The sequence below is a fragment of the Neolamprologus multifasciatus genome, chromosome 3, assembly GCF_963576455.1.
Source record: "Neolamprologus multifasciatus chromosome 3, fNeoMul1.2, whole genome shotgun sequence".
Lineage (NCBI taxonomy): Eukaryota > Metazoa > Chordata > Actinopteri > Cichliformes > Cichlidae > Neolamprologus > Neolamprologus multifasciatus.
Genome location: NC_140441.1, coordinates 37,666,735 through 37,689,287, shown reverse-complemented (window position 1 = coordinate 37,689,287; position 22,553 = coordinate 37,666,735). Strand labels below are relative to the sequence as shown.

General features: G+C 37.3%; 1 protein-coding gene across 1 annotated transcript; it reads left to right on the top strand.

Annotated features, from left to right (window-relative positions):
- Nucleotides 1-11,280: 11,280 nt before the first annotated feature.
- Nucleotides 11,281-22,301, top strand: LOC146523010 (butyrophilin subfamily 3 member A2-like). Its single transcript, XM_085141980.1, has 12 exons — nucleotides 11,281-11,431; nucleotides 12,579-12,672; nucleotides 13,015-13,347; nucleotides 13,635-13,928; nucleotides 14,020-14,148; nucleotides 14,267-14,343; nucleotides 16,374-16,475; nucleotides 16,574-16,615; nucleotides 17,372-17,467; nucleotides 18,085-18,159; nucleotides 20,318-20,365; nucleotides 22,005-22,301. The coding sequence occupies exons 2-12, from the start codon at nucleotides 12,585-12,587 to the stop codon at nucleotides 22,017-22,019; spliced, it is 1,299 nt and encodes a 432-aa protein (XP_084998106.1). The 5' UTR covers nucleotides 11,281-11,431; nucleotides 12,579-12,584; the 3' UTR covers nucleotides 22,020-22,301.
- The last annotated feature ends 252 nt before the right edge of the window (nucleotides 22,302-22,553 follow it).

The following is a 22,553-nucleotide window of genomic DNA, read 5'->3' as shown; positions in this document are numbered from 1 at the left end:
TACCATAATGAATTTTATTATTAAAATTAATGATGGCTAAAGAAGGTCAGTTAACTAATGTGAACTGAAGCAACAAGTGAAAAAAAACCGAAATTAGACTTCCTCTTTAGTATTTAATAAAATGAGACTGAAGAGTGATTAAGAACAAAACAATTTTGGAAAGATAAAAAAAATCCTGTCTGCACAATAAAAAAAACACTATTATTAACTATGTGTCACAGTCAAACCTCCCCTCCCCCGCATCATCACAAGTCCACAAATTGTATACCTACAACATGTTATACACATTTGGGACCTTATATATTAGGGTGACCATAGTTTGATTTCCAAAAAAAGAGGACACTTGGCCCAGTCATGAGGACCTTTAATAATACTGTTTAGACAAAACATTAACATATTTAAATGATGCCTCCTCTGTGCAGTAAATGAATGGTGAAATAAAAAATGTCATTTAGGCTTTTACAAGTCAACAAGTGCAAAAAAAGAAAACGGTTGGTCACCCTATTATATATGACACACTACTGTCACAGAAGGAAAGGTATCACCAAGCCCACGTGTGTCAAATATGTCTGTGCCATGTCTTTTTAAGCATATTGCACCCTAACAGGACAAACATTAAAAAGGCCACATTAGTCTTTTGGCAGAACAATGATAGAACACCCACTTTCACAGGAAACTAATCTTTTGCACAGTAAAATCTATCAAAACTGAAATTCCCTCCACTAATTTATTTATCTATCTAAAGTTGTTGTTTTTCTAATTACAGGCAATAGCCCTATGACTATTTTAATAACCCGTTTTGTAAAAGGGTGTGGTCACATTTTCAGAAAGACCACACCCTTTTACTTTCTAGGTAACCATGAGAAGTTGATGTTTCCGTGATGTTGCATAATTTGTGAGGCTCCAGGTAACCGGGAAGTTTCTCCCTTTGACTCCGACCGCTGTGAACATCCGGGAGTATTTCAGAACCAAATCTCAGATATGTGGATGATTTTGCAGGTGTTGTATTTCACGTGTTCTCCAACTTTATTTAAAGTGAGCGTCGTCAAGTTTTTTCCCCCGTTGGAGTGACTTACTGCTTCTGTATGCTTTTAGGATAGATAGATAGCTTTTATAGATAGCCGCGAAAATAAAAATCACATGTATCAAAATCGTATCATGAATTTATTTCACCCTCATTGGTAGAATATTTTAGTAGCAGTATTTATCACGTCGGGATATAAAGCCACATAGCTGATGTGAGTGAAGTTGCCCCCCCCCCACCTTCTTCAAATCCAACAAAATTGGTATCAAACGTTTGTGCTGGTTTGTGCTGCAAACATTTTCGTTTGTGCCGCTTTCATTTTAAAGATATTCAAGAAAATTTCTAGAGGTCATCAGAGGTCAACCAGCCCCCCCACTTTAATTAAATCAAACTAAATGGGTGTCAAACGTTTGTGCTGGTTTGTGCTGCAAAAATTGTCATTTGTGCTGCTATCATTTTAAAGATATTAATAAAAATTTCTAGAGGTCATCAAAGGTCAGCCCCCCCCCCCCCCCCCCCCCCATATTAATGGAGTCAAACAAAATTGGTGTCAAACGTTTGTGCTACGTTTGTGCTGCAAAAAATTTGTTTGTGCTGCTAACATTTTAAAAATTTTAATAAAATAACGTCTTGATGCGTGCTTAATCATCCAGGTAAGTAAATCCCAAAAGGTTGATTCTGTTCATCTGGACATTTTCAGTTGGAGAAACGTTTCGTCACTCATCCAAGTGACTACTTCAGTCTCAGCTGACTGCAGGTTTCCCCAACCTTATAAACACATGTGAGTGAAGTTGGCCCCCCTACCTTCTTCAAATCAAACAAAATTGATGTCAAACATTTGTCCTGCAAATTATTTTGTTTGTGCAGGTTATGTTTCCCTAATTTTATAAACAGTACATGTACAGTGAGAGAGAGATGTTACATCTGTCTTCACTTGCATCCCAGTCATAGAAGCGTTGGAGGTAGTTCATAAGAGATTACAGGATCACCCCAACCTCAGCATCAGGACCACTCTCAGCACTGATCAGTTGTGTTTGCTTTTGGAACTGTGTCTTAATTCCACCTATTTTTCATAAGGGTCAGTACAGGCAGAAACCTAGGTGTGCCATGGGTTCCCACAGGCCCCTGGTCAAAGTCACCAAACCAGTTCGTAAGCAGGTACAGGTGTGGCCAGAAGGGTCCTCAGAGGCACTGCAAGACTGCTTTTCCACCACAGGCTGCCACACACGACAACACCACAGACTTTCAGGAATATACAGAAACTGTTACTGCCTACATCCCAAAATGCATCGATGATGTCACAGAGACCAGGTGGAGACGCAGGACTCATGAGTAGCGTTTAAACAGAGACGGTTTATTTACAGATCTTCACCAAGTGTATGTACAGACAGTGCGGGGTTAGTGCTATATACAAGACGTGAGGGGCAGGGCTCCAGGGAAAACGGGGAAATCACACACGTGCTCAGTTCAACCTCTCTCTTCTCCGCTAGTGACCAGTCACTCCTTCCACACTCCACACGGGGAAACACGGGGAATCTAGGAACAAAGAAACACTTGTTAAGTCTCTGAGACGGAGGCACAGGAAACTTGAGCTAGACGTGTACTGACTAGAGCCTTCACAACAATCCAGCATTGAACAGCTGATCTCCTCCTTCTAATATACCAGCTGGTCTGATGAGGCCCAGGTGTACCCAATCCAGGAAGGCGGGGACCGAGGGCGTGAAGCTGCCATGAGTTCCGCCCGTGCAAAACAGGGCAGAATTAGAGAGGGGGAGAGAGAGGGAAAAAGAGAAGAGAAGGAGGGCTGGGAGTGGAGAGATTCTGATCAGCACCTTGCCGATCCTGCAGGTCGTGACACCAGGCCTATCACTGTCCGGGCCAATCAGAAACCATGGCTAACAGGTCAGGTTTAAATGCTCCTAAGGTTGAAAAATGCAAGCCTTCAGAGCCGGGAATTAGAGAAAGAACAGCAAGGGCAAACCTGTCACGTGGCATCAGCTACAGCGAAGCTTCAGCGACCGCCGGGTGATTTTTTACCCGATATAATATAAAAACAACAAAATGTACTTGACATCAAAATATGACAACAGATGACAAATTAGAGTGGTCTTCTTTTATTTTCATGTCTAACAAAATGAAAAAGAAGTGTCATGGGAGGACCCTAAAGCAATGCCCCCAAATTACTGAAAAGTTAGGAATTCGAGAATAAAAAATTTCTAAAAAAATAAATAAAAATGACGCTGTAAAGTTGGGTCTTTGGTCCACCCATTCCTGAGACATTTGAGACTTTCCTGGTGAAGGCACAGTCTCCTTGACACTCAAACAGCAGCAGGAGAGAGAAACAAAAAAATGGCACTTTTTGGTGGGTCAAAATTGACTAAAATCTTTTTTTCATTGTATGAATTCCCTTGGAAATCACCATTTTGTGATATTTATTCATAGCCACTGCACTAAAGAAGGATAACATGCAAATTCCAGGACCACTCTTATTTACCCAATCCTTATGTGCAGTAAATAGACACAGGGTAGTAATGGCATGGACACACTTCCTCTCCAAGCCTGTGGGGCAGTCAGCACACCTCAGTAAGGGACTACTGCTTTCTGCTGCCACTTGTCCTGCCTAATTATTTGCAGCTAACATGAAAAATGAATAAATTTGTGTCTACTGATTCTCATCAAGAAAAACACAAAGACTTGGAGACAGACCTTTTCTTGAGAATTGATTGGTCAGCAGGTGGTTATATCATACCTGTTGATCGCTAATCTGGATTTCATAACCTTCTCCGGAGTAAGTAATGTTCGCATCATACATTACCATGGCGATGTAGTGTGGTAAAAACCAAAGAACCACCTTCATGATAGCCCAGAGTTCACCCTAAAGTTACCTGGATAAATAAAATCTTGCAGGTCTCAGACTATATGAACCGGACCGGCAATTTTGAAAAGGGCCATTCAGCCCTTCACTTAGTTATTCTGTTAAAAATGCGCTTTGCTCACATGCTGTGTATGATTACAACCATACAAACACTGCACTCAGAAAATGTAGTCAATATGTACAAACGTTTAAAAAATTAAACAAAACCAACAAACACTGATAGGTTTGTAGCTTAAACCTATTCGCTGGAACGTTGAAGACAATATAATTACACAGCAAAGCAAGACCCAAAGTAGGCAAAGTTCTTCATGTTACTCATGCATGAGGGAGACCTGCCTGGAGCCAAGTGTCGTTCCACCACTTGACCCCCGTCAGACTCTCAGCCAGGTTCCCCATAGCACTCCTTTTATTGTGGTTACATGAATATGCATAGGGTCATTAACATATAACATCTTACATAGGTATACATGTGAACAAAGAATACTGTGTGTGTGTGTGGTGTGTGTGTGTGGGGTCAGAGTATGACCCCATAAATGACTTCCCTAAACCTACTGGTCTGGAAAGTCCAGCAGTTCATCTAAACAAAAGGCACTTAGACTAAAACAGATATAGCCACGTTTATCCTACCATAAAACAATAAAACAAGGTACGACCTCTTCCCATGCTCCCAGGATGTAGGTGTGGATTCCAGAACACTCTGGAATGCACACCAAGCCTTTGCAGCCTGCTAAAGATCACACATCCTATCACTACATAATTAATTATACACCTCTAAGCATATATAAGTAGATATTTCTAAGCATAAATGACAATCAACATTACAAAACCTAACATTCCCCCCTTTTTGACCTTTATGCTAGAAAAGTTCCCAGTTATGATCACCTCATGTCTGACAGTGTAAATACAAACATTTTTATACACAGCATATGTCAATCACCCTAAATTACTGTAGCAATACACATTGACCATCCCGGTGGTCAGACGCAGGTCGACAGGTTCCAGAGGTGCTATAAAAGGACCATAAAGTTAACCATCCATAGCTGTGGAAAGAAGTGACACTAGTTTTCAACACAGGAAATTTCTCACATGTTATTCACATTGTCAAAGTAACCTTCACATTTTCCCAAAAACACAGTGTAACAGCATCACCACTCATAACCTATAAACACAGTTTTCTTCACACATAAACCCAGAAATCCTATAGTAGGAAAAAACATCAACCAGCTGTCCTGGTATAAATCACATGATCAATTCACATGAAGAACTGTAATGCTGTAGAAAAGAAAATGCAAATGTTAGCGCTGCGGAGATGTATACACTCTTTCTCACAGTTTCCTCTGTGAGCAACACAAACCCATGAATAACACACCCCTGGTAGATTCACAAACACAGAAAGTGGCATTTACAAGTTAAATCGGTATGCAACCTCGGATGTTGCTGTCATCTTTCTGCTCCTGTAAAAAGAAACACATAAATTCATCCACCCTTTTGGCCTATCTAGGTGGAGGTTAACTTTGAGTCGTGGTCAAGTCTTGTCAGGTTTTATCAGTCAGTCAGTTTGTTTTTATTTCCATTTCACTCATTCATTCATTCATTCATCCATTCTTTCTTTCTTTGCTGATAGTGGAAACTATCGCCGCATTTGATTTCCACCCTCAGCAAAATGACGTCATTTCAAAAGAAAAAGAACTTTAGATTGGATTACCTCGCTGAATCCTTTTTAGGCAGGGACTCTCATTTTCTAATTGTCCCAGATAAGTGACTTTCTCCTGAGCCCATTTCAATGTGGAGAAACTCACTTGTAACAATTTTCTTGACGACGTGTCGTATAGCGCTTCTGTTCTAATCGTGCAGATCTGCTCAAACAGAGATTATCGAACAAAACTTTCAGTGCACTGGGAAAGTATCAAAATAAAAAGGCCTTGTTAAGTCATGACACAAGCTCCTCATCTCAGGAGGGTAAATCATACCATTAGCATGATTTATCATACTATCATACTAATTGGCAGGCTCAACTTCACAACAAAAGAAAAATCATCAGCTAGATTCACTCCAAACCAACCATCAGCTGCACAACACACAACATAACCCTAATATGTTATGAGTTTAATCCCCAAGTCTGTGGCTTTCACTCATTTGGGCCACAGATCCATATTATCCAGTATTTCTTTTTTCCCGTCATCATAAAACGTGTGACATGTCATCAGCTATTTCACAAAAGAAGTTTGTTCTGACGTATTCAGAGTTGTGTATCTAGGTACAGGATTCACTCGCACATCAAAACAGGAAACTCAGTGTTTTAGAGTCTCCACTCAACACACAACAAACTCCAACACATCTCATTCACTCGTGCTAGAATTCAGTCACCTTTCCTTAATCTAAGAACGATCAACTAATTTGCATATCAGCTATTAACCCACTAAGATGACAGGACAACAGAAATGCATATTCAAAATGTTATTACAAAAATAGAATTTCCCTCATACAGTAAATTATTTGTTCTGCATCAATCAAGCAGAAAGCATCTCCCAATTTACTATATTAACAACTAAATTTATTGTCTGATTACTGGTTGTTCAAACCAGAATCTTTTTTCTTCACAAGAGTTAAACTGTTGTCCTGCAACCTAGAGAGTTAATTGTCAGCATTGGATAAATTCAGCAATTGATAACAAGTGTCTGTTAAATTCACACTATTTTAACACTGATGAGAGATAACAAGCTGATCTTCATTGCATGTGTGTTTGTGTTATTAGGCAGGTTTAATCAATGTCTGTGGAGCTGCATCTCCAGCAGGGCATGTTCTTAAAGCTGCCTTTCCTACACACTTCTCTGCTATTAGTTGATCATTTCTTAACTAATGTGCTATGAGTCCACTGATCTTTACATCACACTAAGTGACTTGGACAAGATGATAAACAGACTCACATGCTCAAGATGTTGTCTAATCTTCATGAGCTCTCTTGTGTTTGTGTTAGTAGGGTTAATGCATGTTTTGCTTGTGTGTGTGATTTTGTATGTTTCTTTTTGCAGTGTTTCAGACTCCTTCACAATTTTCCAACTTAAGCAGTCAGTTTTCTTTTCCCAGGTTTGCTAACCCCAAGTTTGATTTCCCATATTAAACAACAAAATTCCTATGTGTTCTCACCACTGCTCTCACTCTGTTGTCCTCTCCCACTTCAACAGTCCAACAGCCGGCAGTTCTCCTTCAGCTTTGTCCTGTGTTCCACTGTCTCTTCTTGCCATTTTCTCCAAAGGTGGCAAATGTCAAACTCCAACAGTCTCCTCAGTTCTCCTCAAATGTTCTTTTCACATGCACAGTGAATTTGCAGCTTGTTGGGAACACAGTGCCATTCATCCAATCAGGCAGGATGATGGGTTTGATAAGTCTTTGCTCGGGAGTTTTTGCTCAGGACTGTCTCTTTATCTGCCATGTTATTGTTCTTTGGAGCTGCATTCCTTGTCTTCAGGGAGGAGTGAGAGCTCGCTTGTGAGATTGAGAGACACATGGAGCTGTAAATAAGTTAGCCAGAAACCTGGCCTGAATGTTTCCAATGATGTTAAACTATAACTTTCTTCCGACCGCTGCATGTGGAAAATTGATTCAGGTCTGCTTTTCATCTGAAAGTGACAAACTAAGACATTTTCAATATTATTATCACTGCTTAATCAACACACATCTCTCTCTCTGTTTTTGTGAACAGTCCTTTCTTAAAAGCAGAAAATGAGATTGTAGTTGTTCTTGGCTGATAAACACAAAACCTTTTTTCTATGATTATTTTTCATCTACAATGTAAACTTTGTCTCTATTGTACTCTTTTTTTTTTTTCAATAGCTGGTGACCTGCAGAATCACCGCTCTCACAATCAGAGGCAATTACTTTTACACAGCGCACAAAAACACTGTGACGTCAGACACATTCAAACTCACTTTTTTCATCTGCGTAAATAAATCATTTGGCCAATGGCATGTGCCATGGTGATCCATAAGTATGATCACAAGTTTATTTAATTATTTTTCAATCCACCAAAACAAATAAACAAAAACATGATGCTGATGCTATGAACACTCTACACACATGAGTCAAGATGCAGGAAAACTGCTCACGGAAACTCTGCACACTCCAGTTATCACAGTTATCATAGTTCTGCTTTCCTCTCTTTGAAGAGTTCTCAGACAGCTCCTGATCTGATAATGTGTAGCTTGATCATCAGCTCAGAAGAGACCACAACGCAACCTCACACAGTGGTTGTGTGCTTTGCCCCACAGTGGCAAAGACTTGCACTTTCATATTCAATTCAGCTTCTCCATCATGTAGTTTTCAGCTGCTTCATACAGGGTTCAGCATATTAGTTGTTTTCATAGGTGTGCTCTATAGCTCAACAATGGCTCATAATAAGACAACAGTCTTTCAAACAGGTCAAATGCCTCTATGCACATCATCAGTTTAAATATTTGCCTATTTTACTTCATCTCATATGTCATTGTACTGAATTTGAGCAACCCTAAGCTTAATGCAGATTAACAATTATCCACCTCAATTAAATCTATGGTCTGGAGCACAGGCAGTTGTCGATCAGGGCAAGCTAAAGAATAAACATTTTGTGTCAGCAAGGGGTGGGGGAAAGCCATTCACCAGAGCATATCTTAAGTGCTGCTGCTGTGGGCTGGCCTTCTCCACACGCTCTTCAAAGCTGGTGTGTTTTCTGAAAACTTCTAACATTTGAATCTCTTCCATTTATAAGCCTGCGATTAACCGCTCGGCTCAGGTCCGCGTGAAACCCGCGCGACCGTGCTCGCTTGTACGCGTGCAGCTAAGGAGCCGTCGCTCTCTTTTAAAAAGAATACTACTAATACTAAATACTTTGCGCTGCCAGGAGCGAAGTCCAACATAAACATTTGTCACCCTCTGACGCACTCTTGGTTGCTTAGGAACCCATGATAACAACAACAACTGGCGTCTCAGACCACGTGTTCTACTCCACACTCACTCACACAAACACAACGAACACAACAACAACAACAAATATCCTCACACACAAACAACAAAAATTACAAAACCTAACAAACACCCCCACCCCACTCACACAAATCAGATGTTAATCTAATTTTATTTTTATTTTTAGCAGACTTTCAAAAATTATAATAGACAGGTGATGCTCTTAATTTTACCAAAGCAGTTTAGCTCTTTTTAAAGTAATGTTACTGTATCATAAGCCCTTAATTTTAATAATATTATTAATAGCACCTCAAGAATACTTTTGCCCTCTAAACATGCAAGTGTAAAAACCAGATATGTAGTTTGGAATCAGACCTGTATGAGTAATATATGTATATGGAGGGCACCCACATCTCAACTAAACAAAAGAGGTGGAATTTAAGGTCGTGTGTTTGTCTGCATGTTTTCTGAACTATGATTACTTATTTAAGTAATCTCAAGAACAGAAAATAATGTAAACTGGAGATGTCCTTCTCAATAAATAAAATTGATTTGAATGACGTCAGAGTACTCAGGAGGTCTTACATGAATTTGGAACATAACACCAGAGAGTGTGACATCACAGCATTGTACATTGCATAACTAGCATACCTGTAATGACATGAAGTTATAAAAAAAATAATCAAAGTATCTTGGTCATAGCTTCTTTCTGATAACTGTAGATACAAATTGGCAGTGTGCATTATCATGACAAAAGTATAACTCACTGAAACCCCTGATGGGATGTGGAGGAGAAGTACAAATACCTGGACACCCATATACACAACAGACTGAATTGGTAGACTAAAAGAGAGGCTGTATACAAGAAGCGTATGGGCAGGCTGTTTTTCTTATGGAAGCTTGTGTGCACCAAAATGTTTAAGATGTTCTGTCAATTGAGGTGAGTGCAGTGCACTTTGCTTTGATCTCTTTGGGGAGCTGGATTGGAGCTGGTGACACAAACACTGGAAAAACTGATCGGGAGAGCTAGCACTGTGATTGGCAGCACTTCTGAAGCTGTGGTGGAGAGGAAGTCACTGAACAAACTGCCATCCATCATGGATATTCCTGGCAACACACTGCACCATGTACTTCTTTAAAAGGGTGATTCAGGTCTGTTGCTCCAAAGGATACAGGAAATCCACTGATTTCCGTGACTAGAATCATGTCTGTTTTTAATACAGTTTCCTCTGAGGACTTGAAGATCACTGACATCATCACTTTTAACCTCATTGTTTCTGCAGAGAAATTTCTCCAGAGTCTCTGAAACATTTGATGACTGTAGAGGATGAACTATTCCAAGTCTTCACAACTTTATACTGAGGAACATTATTCTGAAATTGTTACACAATTTGTTAATGGAGTTTTTTGCAGATTGGTCAAGCTCTGCCCACATTTCCTTCAAAACAACTCTGCTTTAGCTCTTTTAATATAAAATCATGTTACTGACCTGTTGTCAAGTAACCTAATTATTTTCAAAATGTCCTTCCATATGTTTCTATTTTAGTACCACCTATTTTTCCAGCCTTTTGTTGCCCCATCCCAGGTGTTTTGAAACATATTGCTGATCAAATTTGATCTTTTTAATGATTGATGAATGTATTTACATTTTACACAGCAGCCCAATATTTTCATTACTGGGTTAGTACAATTTATCTGTCTGGGAAAAAATAATCTGTTGTTTAATGTTAACATTTTCTTCACAACACCAAGCACACACTAACCCGCTTTATGTACAATACACTGTGCTTTAAAGAAATGAACATATATAGTGGGATTAGTATAAACTGTGACAAGGATTGGTATGGAATAGACTAATATAAGCAATCACTTGGCAGCAAGGTTGATCTGTAATGAATTAGTGTGGTCGGCACTTATTCTTTTTTGATTGGGTGACAGAAGTTGAAGGTAATTGGATGAAGGAACCGTGGGAGACCCCTGCATTATTTTAAGAAAACTGCGTTTTAAACACCGTCACAGCTGGCACTGATCGGCGAAAAAAAAAAACGCTTTTCCCAGGACTCAGCTGTGTGACGTAAAACGCGGTGTTCAAAAGCTGGTTAAAACGGCATTATTTCCGCCTCTCGGAAGGGGCGTTCAAGGTGCCACTCCCTGGCGTTAAGTACAGTGTTCTGATTTATTAAACAGTGATTTTTACATGATGTGTTAACCAGACAGGTCAGAAAAGTGGTGAATTTTGGCGCACTGGTTGTTGAATTACACGATTTGTTATGACATAAATATAATTCCATATGTTTCCCTTTACTAATCGTGCATCATGTTCCAGGTATTCATGTTCAGGTTTTTCCATGTCCCGTGATCTCAGTGTTTAGTAAACGCTGGTGTGTTTATTAAACAATGTTTAGTGCTCCCAATTTAGTTTATTGTGAGCTTTGTCTTAGTCCCCTTCTGTCTTTCATTTATATTGTTCATACAACCTGAATAAAAGGCTCGCTTTGTGTTAACTTCATTCCAGCCTCGAGTGACTGCTTTTTGGTCCACACTACAAAGACAAAGCAGACTCCTGATACCTTGTAGTTTCTGTCTTTCCACAGGTAAGTATATTTCAAACTGTGTATTTTTAAGTTCTACACGCTTTTCTGATTTCTACTTATAAAGTCTCATTATAGTATAAATTTATTTTACTGACATAAATACATCTGTGTAAATGTAATTAAATGTTTTAGTGAAGAATCATCAAGGTTTCAGATATTTAACAAGAGAGCTTAAAAGAAAGTGTTGAAAGTCAAAGTATACTGTAGATGTCTGTGTAGAGTTATTCTTCTAAGTGCTTTTTTCTTCTGTTTTTCTACTTTATATAAAGAAAACCAAAGACATTAAAACATTGTAAATCTTTTATATTTAACTAATTTACAACAGCTGTGCACAGTCAAGCAGCTGAGAGCTCACTTTGCAGTCTACACTCACACCAAACTGTCTCTGTTGGCTGTAGTTTACCAGTTGTAATTCCAACATTTTCATCATTTTATGGATTTTATGGTGAGACCAGTGTTTGTTCCTGTGCAGAAAATTCCAAGGCTATTAAGAATAATAGTATAAATCTTTAGATTATGGAATATTAGTTGATATGAACAAGAACATGTGAGAACATCAGGTATGGTTACCTAATTCTGAACTTGTAATCTATAAACACAGATTTTGATCAGATCTCTCCTTCATCAGCTGTATTGATAACAACCACATTTTTAACTAACTACATTTTTACTTTTTTTATTTTGCACTCTCACAGTAGAGGTCATACTAGGTGCCTGTGGCACTTTCATTTTAGCTTTGTTATTTATATGTTTTTATCCTGCTGCTTTAAATATAACTATCTATTTGATAGCTAAGCTTTCCTTGTGGCCCATTACACAATCAAAACAATTATTAGCATACAGATTTCATCTCAAAACTAAAGATACTGACCAAAAGTTGTTCTCCAGGCTGCAATTTAGCACTAACATAAAGTAATATGTTTGCTATAATCAGTAACAAAATGTCTGCTGCCTTAAGCTATTGGAGAACATTAACATGTTAAGTGAAAGGTCATGTTGATGGCCTCATGGGGGTATTTAACATGTTAAAATGTAAAATATGGGTTTAGACTTGAAGCATTTGATTTTAAATATGAAACTAACAAATTCTTATTATTTCAATGACGTCTTGTGGTCACACTTGTATGTGTCACTGATCTATTTTCAGAGGAGGATGCTTCCACAGATAGATGGACTTTCCCTTTCTCCAGGCACAGTCTTTGGTATTTTGATTTTCCAACTTCTGATACACTTAAATAGAGGTAAGTTTGAATTTACATGTGTAATATCTTTTTTTTATTGCCGTGGCACTAATGTACAGATTTTTTTGTGCAGGGAGACTGTATAAAACAGTGAATACCAATTAGTACGAACATTTGGTGCAAACAGCAGTTTATAATTTGCAGCTTTGATTTGCTGGCTGCCTGCATGTGTTTAATTTTTTTCTGAAATACTTTTTTTAACGTCTTCACCTAAAAAAGTTAGAAAGAAAAATAAGGCTCTATTCTGAGTGTCATCTTTAAGTTTGACATATATATTCACTCATCCTGCAGAAATTAATAAACTCATTTTCTGTATTTCTTTGTTTTTCCTCCTGCCTACAGCAGAGTCTCAGGTGGTTGGTCCACATCAACCAGTAGTTGCATTAGTTGATGATGATGTTATTTTACCATGTCACGTGGAGCCTGCAGAGGATGTGACAGCTGAGATATTGGAGTGGACAAGATCTGACTTGAACCCAAGATTTGTCCATGTGTGGCGATCCGGTCAGGATCTGGTGAATACAAGAAATCCTTCATACAGGGGAAGAACATCACTGTTCATCAAGCGTGGAAACATTTCACTGAAACTCTCCAGAGTAAAACTCTCTGATGAAGGAACATATGAATGCAGCATTCCTTTAATGGAGACAAATTATTTTGTTAAGCTTGTGGTTGGTAAGTAGATACACGTCACATGTTCATGGTGTGGATCAATTATGCACCCAGTATACAGGATTTTGATGGGATTGTAAGTGAGGAGCAAATGGTGAGATGCTCATATTTAGTTACAGTGAAAAATTATGTTTATGTTTATGAGAAAAGATTTCAACCCCGGAAATGTTTGTTTATTAACTTTACAGAACACACCAACCGCATCAGAATTTTGCAAAAATAATAATTTTGTACTAGTGAAAAAAAATTTTTTTCCACCTACTAATATCTTTTATGCTTTTTTTGCTCAGCAACAGATGCTGCCACCTCACTTCTAATCAGTTTCTCAGGTATTGACAAAAACAGAGGAGGAGTGGTGTTACAGTGTGAGTCTGCAGGCTGGTATCCAGAGCCTGAGTTGCTGTGGTTGGATGGTGAGGGAAACCTCCTCTCTGCTGGACCTACAGAGACCCTCAGAGGTCCTGATGACCTCTATACTGTCAGCAGCAGAGTGACTGTGGAGAAGAGACACAGCAACAACATCACCTGCAGAGTCCAACAGAGGAACACCAACCAGAGCAGAGAGACACACATACATGTTCCAGGTTCAAATTCTATTATTACATTTATTTCACTATTTGTTTTGAATATTTGAATAACAGTTTTCTTGGAATTTAATTTGTTTATGAATTTCAGATGATTTCTTTGATATCCCATCCAGTTCTCCCTCTGTCACCATCGGTTTGGCTGTTAGCTTGGCTCTATGCATCATGATGTTAATTTTGTCAACTGTTCTTGCCCATAGAAAGAAGCAAAACACGACTAGTGAGTCACTGATTAATTATTCTTTACCTCTACAAAGCATCAATGTTTTTACTGAGCGGTTTAATATTTTAAGCCAAGTTTTGGCATTTCCTTCTCATTTAATTTTAACTTCAAAAAGATGCTCAAGTTTCCTCTGAAGATGGTGAGAGAGAGCAACTCAATATGAAGGCAAGAGGAAAAACTCAGAATAAATTTGTGAGTAGATGAACATTATATGTTAAGTTTAAATATCATCTTCATTGTTTTCCAGAGAAGAAATTAAATAGTAATCAAAATGTTACCTCATATTTCTGGACTTGGATGAAAAATGTTGATTCTCCTTTCAGCCTCTAATTCTAAAATTCCAGTGTTCATCTACAAGCTACATTACTCCTTTAAACAAACCCAAATATTTTACAATAAAACTTCCAGGAATAATACTCAACAGAAAATGTGTTATATTACTTTTGTATTCCTCCATAAGAAAAAAAAAACCCAAATGCACCTTCAAATAATTACCATTTAACAATATAAACCTTAAGAGTCCAACAGACTGACACAAATCTACATCCTAGTGTTGGCTTCAGAGCTGGCAAAGTACAGACATTATGTACTTAAGTAGATGTACAGATACTAGTGTTAAAAAATACTCATTAAAAATACAATTTCTTTACAAAAGGCAAAAAGTACAAGATCTGAAATGTAAGAAGGTGAAAATAGCTTTTGGATGAAATTTTTACCAACTATTTTTTTACAGAGCTAACTTATAAGAATATAATAATAGGAGATGGGAATATAAAAAGCTCAGTATAAATTTTAACTTCAAAATATACCCAACTTGAATCACTAGGTAGAACATGAGCAGAAAGAAAAATTATATAAAAAATTGTATATCTCCATTTTCTGTTGCCTCCATTGTAGAGGACATTGCCCCTAAATAGAAAACAAGTAGGGAAGGGATTGAAGTGGATGTTACATTTTCGGCCAAGGAGTAAATTGAACACAACAAAAAAATGTGACCCCTCACTCATACACCACCGAAGAAAGAGCAAAAACTTTTCAAAATGCTATGCAGGCATTTATTGACACCAGACACACAAATCAACTTATACTTACTCATATACCAGTTTGCTTTGAATGTCAAAGACAGGCTGTTTGTTGGGTGGTGGAGGCCAGGAGAGAAGGGGCCAGGTGGTCATCTAGTGGTTAAGTACTGATTGATCAGCCAATTATTCAATCCCAGAACAGGATTGAACTCAATCCATCCACTCAGCAGGCACTGGTCTCCATTGAAACAAACACACACACACACACACACACACATGACCCACAAGATCTTGGTCATAACAGTGGAAATTAGCACATGAAGGAACCTGTTCGTAATGCCTCGGCATGGGGAAAAATAATCACAGCTCACAATAATTTCAACTGAGAGCTCCAGTAGATGTACAGGCTGTGATCAGCTGATCTGGGCTACTTCTGCTCTGAGGATTACTCTCAGAGTAACTCTTTGTAAACTAAATTCAACAAGACGAAGCAGATGTCTCACAAGCCTTCTTGACTGATTTCCACTGACAGTTTACTATTTATACTTTTTTATAATAGATGGTATAAGGTTGGCGTGAAGGTGGAATTCAGTGAATAAATCAAAGCATCCTCAAATTCAACTCTGCTACATTTGATGTCATCTAACTCTGACCATGAGTACTTGAGCCACTGTGCATGAGTCAAACACTGTTCTTTAAGTGAAATCCATCACAGTACGACAAACCTAAACTGCACAGCATTTTCACACAAACTTCACAAAGAATGGGACAAAGTTTGTTCTCAGTTTGTTTTTCTGGACATTACACAATATTAAAAAAATAGCATCACAACATATACAGATAAAAACTTTGTGTTACAAAGTATTGTGTTAGAGTCAACCCTGATTATAACTCGGGTAATTATATGGTATTTTGTTTAATTCACCCAATTCTATTTGTTGTGCTTAGTGCTGATGTGGGACAGTTTTCCAATTTTGTTGGACTATTGTACTAAATAAGACTATGCAATGACATAAGATAAGATAACTCTTTATCCTAACTTATATTATCGCTCTTTGTCAACTTCTGTTTATTATTTTTATTATCAAATTATTATCCCTGGTCCTTTCCAAGCTGTACGGTAAAGTACTACTGTTATGTTGTCCACATTAACTAAGACTAACTGTGAAAGACTTGTTTGTAATCTCTGCCATCTCTCAGTGGAAGTTGCCAATAACGTCAAGGCGGAAGCTCCAGGAGGAACAACAGAGGAGGGAGGATGCCGAAAATAAACTTGCCGAGCTGCAGAATGATAAAGAAAAGGTTCATATGTGTCATTTCTTATGTGTGTGTGTGTGTGTGTGTGTGTGTGTGTGTGTGTGTGTCTGAAAAGCTGTGATGTCTCTCCCTCCTGTCTGCAGCTGGAAAATGAGCTCCAGGAACAAGAAGCAACACTCAAACAGGTACATTTACATATATATAATAATAATAATAATAATAATAATAATAATAAAATAGCAGAATAATTTAAAGGTACAGTTTTAATGCTTTTTTTTCTTTGTTTAATCTTTTTACATTTAATACTACAACCATTACTATAACATTAAGGCAATGTTTATGCATGTATATAATTGTTTTTTACAGCTTTAATAAAGTGTCATCATGAACATGAGCATTTATTCCTTTTGGTTTTTCTTCATGTAACATTTCACATACTAAAATCATCGATCAGCTCCAAAAGGAGAAAAAAAACAGTAGAGAAGCTGTAGAAGCAGCTGGAGTCCAAAAATCAGGAGTTTTTGTCTTTCCATTATAAACATTCAGAATTTACTGACTCAACTCTGTTGTATTGTAAAGAGTTATGGAGGAAACTTTGGAAATTAATGTTCACTTGATTACAAATTTCTGTAAAACTAACTATTTCTATAGATTGAACAAAATGATAATTTATTTTATCTTGCAAATTCATTTTGATTTATTTAAAAAGCTTAATTAATTATGAATTTCTAATGAAATGCAAATACAGTTGTTTTGTCAGTTTTCCTTTTTTTAGTTTATCATTTATTTATTTATATAGCACATTTAATTACCACAGCAACATTGACCAAAGTGCTGTACAGAAATTCATTGCATTGCCATTGCATTATTCAATCACTCATATGTAAAAAACACAAAACGTCTTCCATCTCATCTCTCTTCTTGTACCTTCTCAATTGCAGCTTTCTGATAGGATCAGTGATCTTAACAGGGAGAAACAGAACTTGGAGAGTGAAATAAACACCATGAGTAATACATTGGACTCCGTAAAACAGAAGGTTCATTTCATCATTTGATACTCAGCTTTTTGTCACTGTCATATGAATCAAATTTAAACATGTCCAGCATGTTCTGCATCTGCTAGACAATTTTTCATCACTGGTGGAGAATCTTATCTTCTCTGGGGCTGGGTTCTAAAGAATCAAATCTGTTCCTGCTTTTTAATGATCCAAAGAACACTGCTCTTTTTGAGCATATGTACAGAGAGAATAAAGAGAGAAAAGGATCAGGGGAACACAGATAATTCATAGAAATATCACCACTTGCTGATGATATCATATTTCCTGCAAAGTTAAATTATTTTGTTGAATTACTCTGCATAAGCCTGCTGTCTGCAACATTCTGCAGAAGTTATGTGTATGTTTTATTTGCTTTACATGATGGTGCAGCAGATGGAAAAGAGCAGAGACACTCCTGTGAAAAAGATTAATCAGCTGTAAAGACTTTGAATGGGATATATGTATGTTGGTGTGTATATGTTACATTAATTTTATGTATTAACGCTGAAGCACAGTGGATGGAAACATGTTGCGCACAGTGTGAAGTTTCAATGATTTTGACACCTTTATCAACAAAGCACTGCAGAAACATCAACATCTGTCTTTGTTTCTGAAAGATGATCAAATCTGAGAGGGAGAAGGATGAAATGATTGGGAAGCTGAGGCAGACGATCCTTACACTGGAATCAAAGGTCAGTGTTAAGAATATGAGAATACAGAGATAAACATGGACATATGTATTGGCTGTCATCTAGGGCTTGGTATTCTCTGATTTCTATAATCAATTCGATCCCCTATTCAGTTCGATTCAATTTGATTTGAATCTGAGAAATTGTGTCAAAGTAACTGTCTTACTGAGCTATAAGCTTTTTATAGCAGATAACCTTAAAAATATTCTGCAGTAGAACAAAAAGTGAAGAAAACCATGAGCAAAGTTACAGGGGTTTTATCAGAGACACAGCCAAGTGTTTTGCAATTTTGCGGCTGACAGCGCTGTAAACAACAGTAGACTTGTGCGTAATAAGTAAAAAAAAAAATAACAGAGAAAACAGAGATTTGAGATACACTGAGAGAGAGGAAGCATTATTTTATTGTGGTGGAAGCAAAACAGCAAAAGTAAGAGGGAATTAATGACGATGTTTATCAAATGTGAAGCGTAGTTTTGATCTTCTTTTGCTGCTGGTTGAGTTAATTTTGGTCGGAGAGTGATCTATATGATCACTCTATATGAAATCTATAGCATCAATTGAGTGAGCTCTCGGCTTTCAGCCCCGATGACGTGTCCGTGTACATGCCGTCAGGTGAGAAAGCCAACATCTAACTGATTCTGATGTGTCGGGTCTGCCCTCTGTGTTTATATTTTAGTGTGGAATCCGTTTATCTGCTCTCATTTACTGTTTTTGCTTTTTGGTGGTTGTTGAAATGAAAGCTTTAAGCAAAACACATTTAAATATTTATATATATTTAAAAATTGATTCAGGATTTTAATGAATCAATATCGCTTAATTCAAGCTAGAATCGATTTTAATCGGAAAATCGATAATTGAAACCCAGTTCTAATGTCATCCTCCCAATGATCATAGACCTGCACACTGCACACTCTCTATGACTTTCTATGAAGTGGTTGGTAGCACAGCAGCTGATATGATGTCGTCAATGTGACCAACCTGCTAATTTCTGCTGAGAAATAAGAACAAAAAACATATTTTTTAAGTGTTAACCCAATTAATAAATACTTCAAGAGAGGTGTGATTTCATTATTAGTGATGTGCGGATCGATCCTGAAATATCGATTCCTCCGATACCAATCATTTATGTTCTAGAATAGATTCTCACATCAAAATATCGATATTTTAGTAATTTAGGGTAAATTTGTAGTTTATCATTAACAGGAACACAGTGGAAAGAAACTATATCATTTGGATTGTCTACATTCAAAGGAACTACTTCCTCTCCCGCCTTTCATAGTTATGTGCGAAATACGGCTGTATAAATGTCTTGCAGCCGCTGGCGTGCGCACTCACAACAATGGCTGAGCGTAATTGGAGTCATGTGCGGACTTATTTTACCTCCACAAACAGCTGAGACGTGGTTTGCGATATATGTGGCAAAAAAGTGCTCAAAGAGTGAGGTGTTGTGGCCATACTAGGGAGACATTCAAAAGGGCTGTTGGGGGGTGATAAATACATTTTACAGTGTTTATTTATCGGATAAAATACGTTAAATGTCACCGTTATTATTGGCCGGCCCGGAAACACCAGGGGTGTCCAAATTCAGAGACTGCTTCCTCCTGAGGACCCGGCCTTCGTGGTCTAAAAAAAGCCGGGTAGTACGTCACAGGCTTCCTCGGTGGAGTGAAACTCTGCCATCTACTCTTTGCTATCTAAAATATAACTCGGCGCTGGCGTAAACTCTTCTGTTTAATCATTTTCTGTTTGACGTTTATTCAGCTGTGTAGCCCTGGAGGAACCCTCCCGAGGGATTAATAAAGTTAAATTTAATTTAATGTAATCTAATAACTTTAATCTCAGCCAAAACGATTTACTCAAATAGTGCACAACAGTTTTTTTTTTTTTTCAGTTTTTTTATTTCTATATGATGAACTCTGCATTATTAAGTGATAAGAACAAGTAATCTGATGTCCTGTAAACATTATGATGCTATAATTTGAGATACAAGTTTTTGTACAAAGTATCGGTATCGGATCAGTATCGTCGATACCACCCTGAATATTACTTGGTATCAGATCGGAAAAGAAATCAGTGGTAAAGCACATCACTATTGATTATATTATGACCTTTTAAAAAAAAGTGTGTATAGTCTTTTCTCACTTTTTCACTTTTTATTCAGCTCCAAGAGGAGAAACGAAGAAGGGAGAAAGCTGAGAAACAAGAGAAGGTTTGTATTTTTTAGTTGGTCATAAACCACTTACCAGTTGTCGGCTATGTTTTATCTCTTTCTTTATGACACTGACCAAGAAAAATTGAACCATCAATGACTACAAACATGAGACAGCAATGGTAACTTAGATTACTAGTGACAATGAAATCCAGTGTAATTAAGCAATATATAAAATAAATATAATATCAAGATTAGTTTAATGTATTTGTTGTCCTTTGAAATCCAGTTTGATAAAGGTTGGATTTTTTAAAATTTATGTTTGAATTCTTTCACCCATAAAGACGACAACCTCCCTGTACCCTTAATAACGGGTTTACTGACTAACTTCTGACGCATATCTTGCAATTTGATTCTATAAGCTGCCCTGAAATATGATTTAAAGGGTATCTCCTTGTAGGCCTTGAATAGGTAAAGAATTAAGAAAAGGATGCTTTTCATTTCCAAGGTGCAACAGGCAAATTTATCTATTTGATTCACTTTATCTACATTCGTTCCCTCTTGTCTTAAAAATGGCGTTTCTCCCATTTTTACTCTTTTCATGTCTTTTAATGTGTAGCTAAAGGGAAACCATTCTAAAATTAACAATCAAGAGAAGAAGAAAAGTCAGCACATTGAGGAAGATGGAGAAACTAAAGGAAATGTTTAAGTTCAAAACTCAGGAGGTGCACACCTTACCATTATCAGCCTCCTGAAACGTAAAATACTAGGAAGAAAACTTTAGAATTTAATCTTTATTTGATAATACTGTTTTGTAAATATGCAATTTCTATACACTGAAACTGATGATTTAACATTCCAGCTTAAACCAATCAAGGATGTCAATAAATATATGACATAAAATGTTTTCCATGGTACAAAGCCTGAAATACTGAAAAAAGGAAGAGGGGAGAAAAAGAAGAAAGAAAAACAAAAGCCATTGACCCTTATAAATGTTTATTTCTCAGTTTATTGTAAATTGCTGAAAGAGAAACTTTGGTAACAGATGTCTGTACATCTGACTGTTTCTATACACTGAAAGAGATGGTAGAAATTTTACTTTTCAACACGAACTAGTAAATTAAGTTAATAAAAATATTTTATAGTAGATACCAAACCTATAATGAATACGTACCTATACTTCAGCTGAGTAGTGCAATTGTGATTCAATAATATACTGTGAATATTGTCATAAACTGTCTGCGCAGCCAGCAGGTAAATCCAAATCCAAGAACTAAATTGTGATAATAAGAAACTCAAAATAGAATCATAAACAAACTGATCTAAATATATTCATATTTGTTCATTAATATATCTCACCAACTTTTTGAATTTTAAGTATTGTCATGTGTGATTGTGATGTGTAATTACTTCTGTGCCTTAAAAACAACAACAAATGTCTCACATTTTTCAATATGGCCTCTGTGTCCAAGGGGAAGACAAATGGAAGAAAAGACCATCAGAATGCAAACAAGGACAAGTGCTTTCTGACTTGAATTTTATTTTTAAAGAATTGTTTTACCTTCACATTTACAGCTGGTGAAATAAACAAATTGCAAGGCACCAATATGTGTGTATGTGTGTGTGTCTGTGTATGAGAAAGTGAGCAATTTTAAAATGTGTAACCTTAATGTTGTTATACCCCAACCGGTCACCGAAGACTGCCCATCCCTGAGCCTGATTCTGCTGAAAGTCTCTTCCTGTTAAATGGGATTTTTGTCCTCCTTCATGTCATCATGGAGCTGCAATACTTATTTTCCACCCTGATTTACGAATAAATTCTTTACAAATCCTACCATGTGAATTCATGGATTTTTTTTTTCACATTCTGTCTCTCACAGTTGAAGTGTACCTCTGGTGCAAATTACTGACCTCTGTCATCATTTTAAGTGGGGGAACTTGCACAATCGGTGGCTGACTAAATACTTTTTTGCCCCACTGTAGTTATTATGGACTTGCATACATATTATTAAAATTTGGGCTATAACGGTTGTATTGATGTATAACAACTTGAAATGCTCCCAAAAATGGCTCTACAACATGTAAAAATATAAAGATAAGCTCTGGCAGACTTGGTTCTGTGGTAGGTCTTAAAGAGTTAAGATACCAGTTTGGTTGTGCTGCAGGGAAAATGGTGTTAGTGTGTGGGAAGGGGAGGGGGGTTTGTTGTTAATGTCCGGGGCTGAAGAGAGTGTGTTGTACCGGAGGA

Excerpts from the sequence above, each read along its gene's own strand:
- LOC146523010 (XM_085141980.1), top strand. The coding sequence starts at position 12,585 with ATGCTTCCACAGATAGATGGACTTTCCCTTTCTCCAGGCACAGTCTTT. Across the intron at positions 13,929-14,019 it reads GACACACATACATGTTCCAG|ATGATTTCTTTGATATCCCA; the intron begins GTTCAAATTCTA and ends TATGAATTTCAG. Across the intron at positions 17,468-18,084 it reads TGGACTCCGTAAAACAGAAG|ATGATCAAATCTGAGAGGGA; the intron begins GTTCATTTCATC and ends TGTTTCTGAAAG.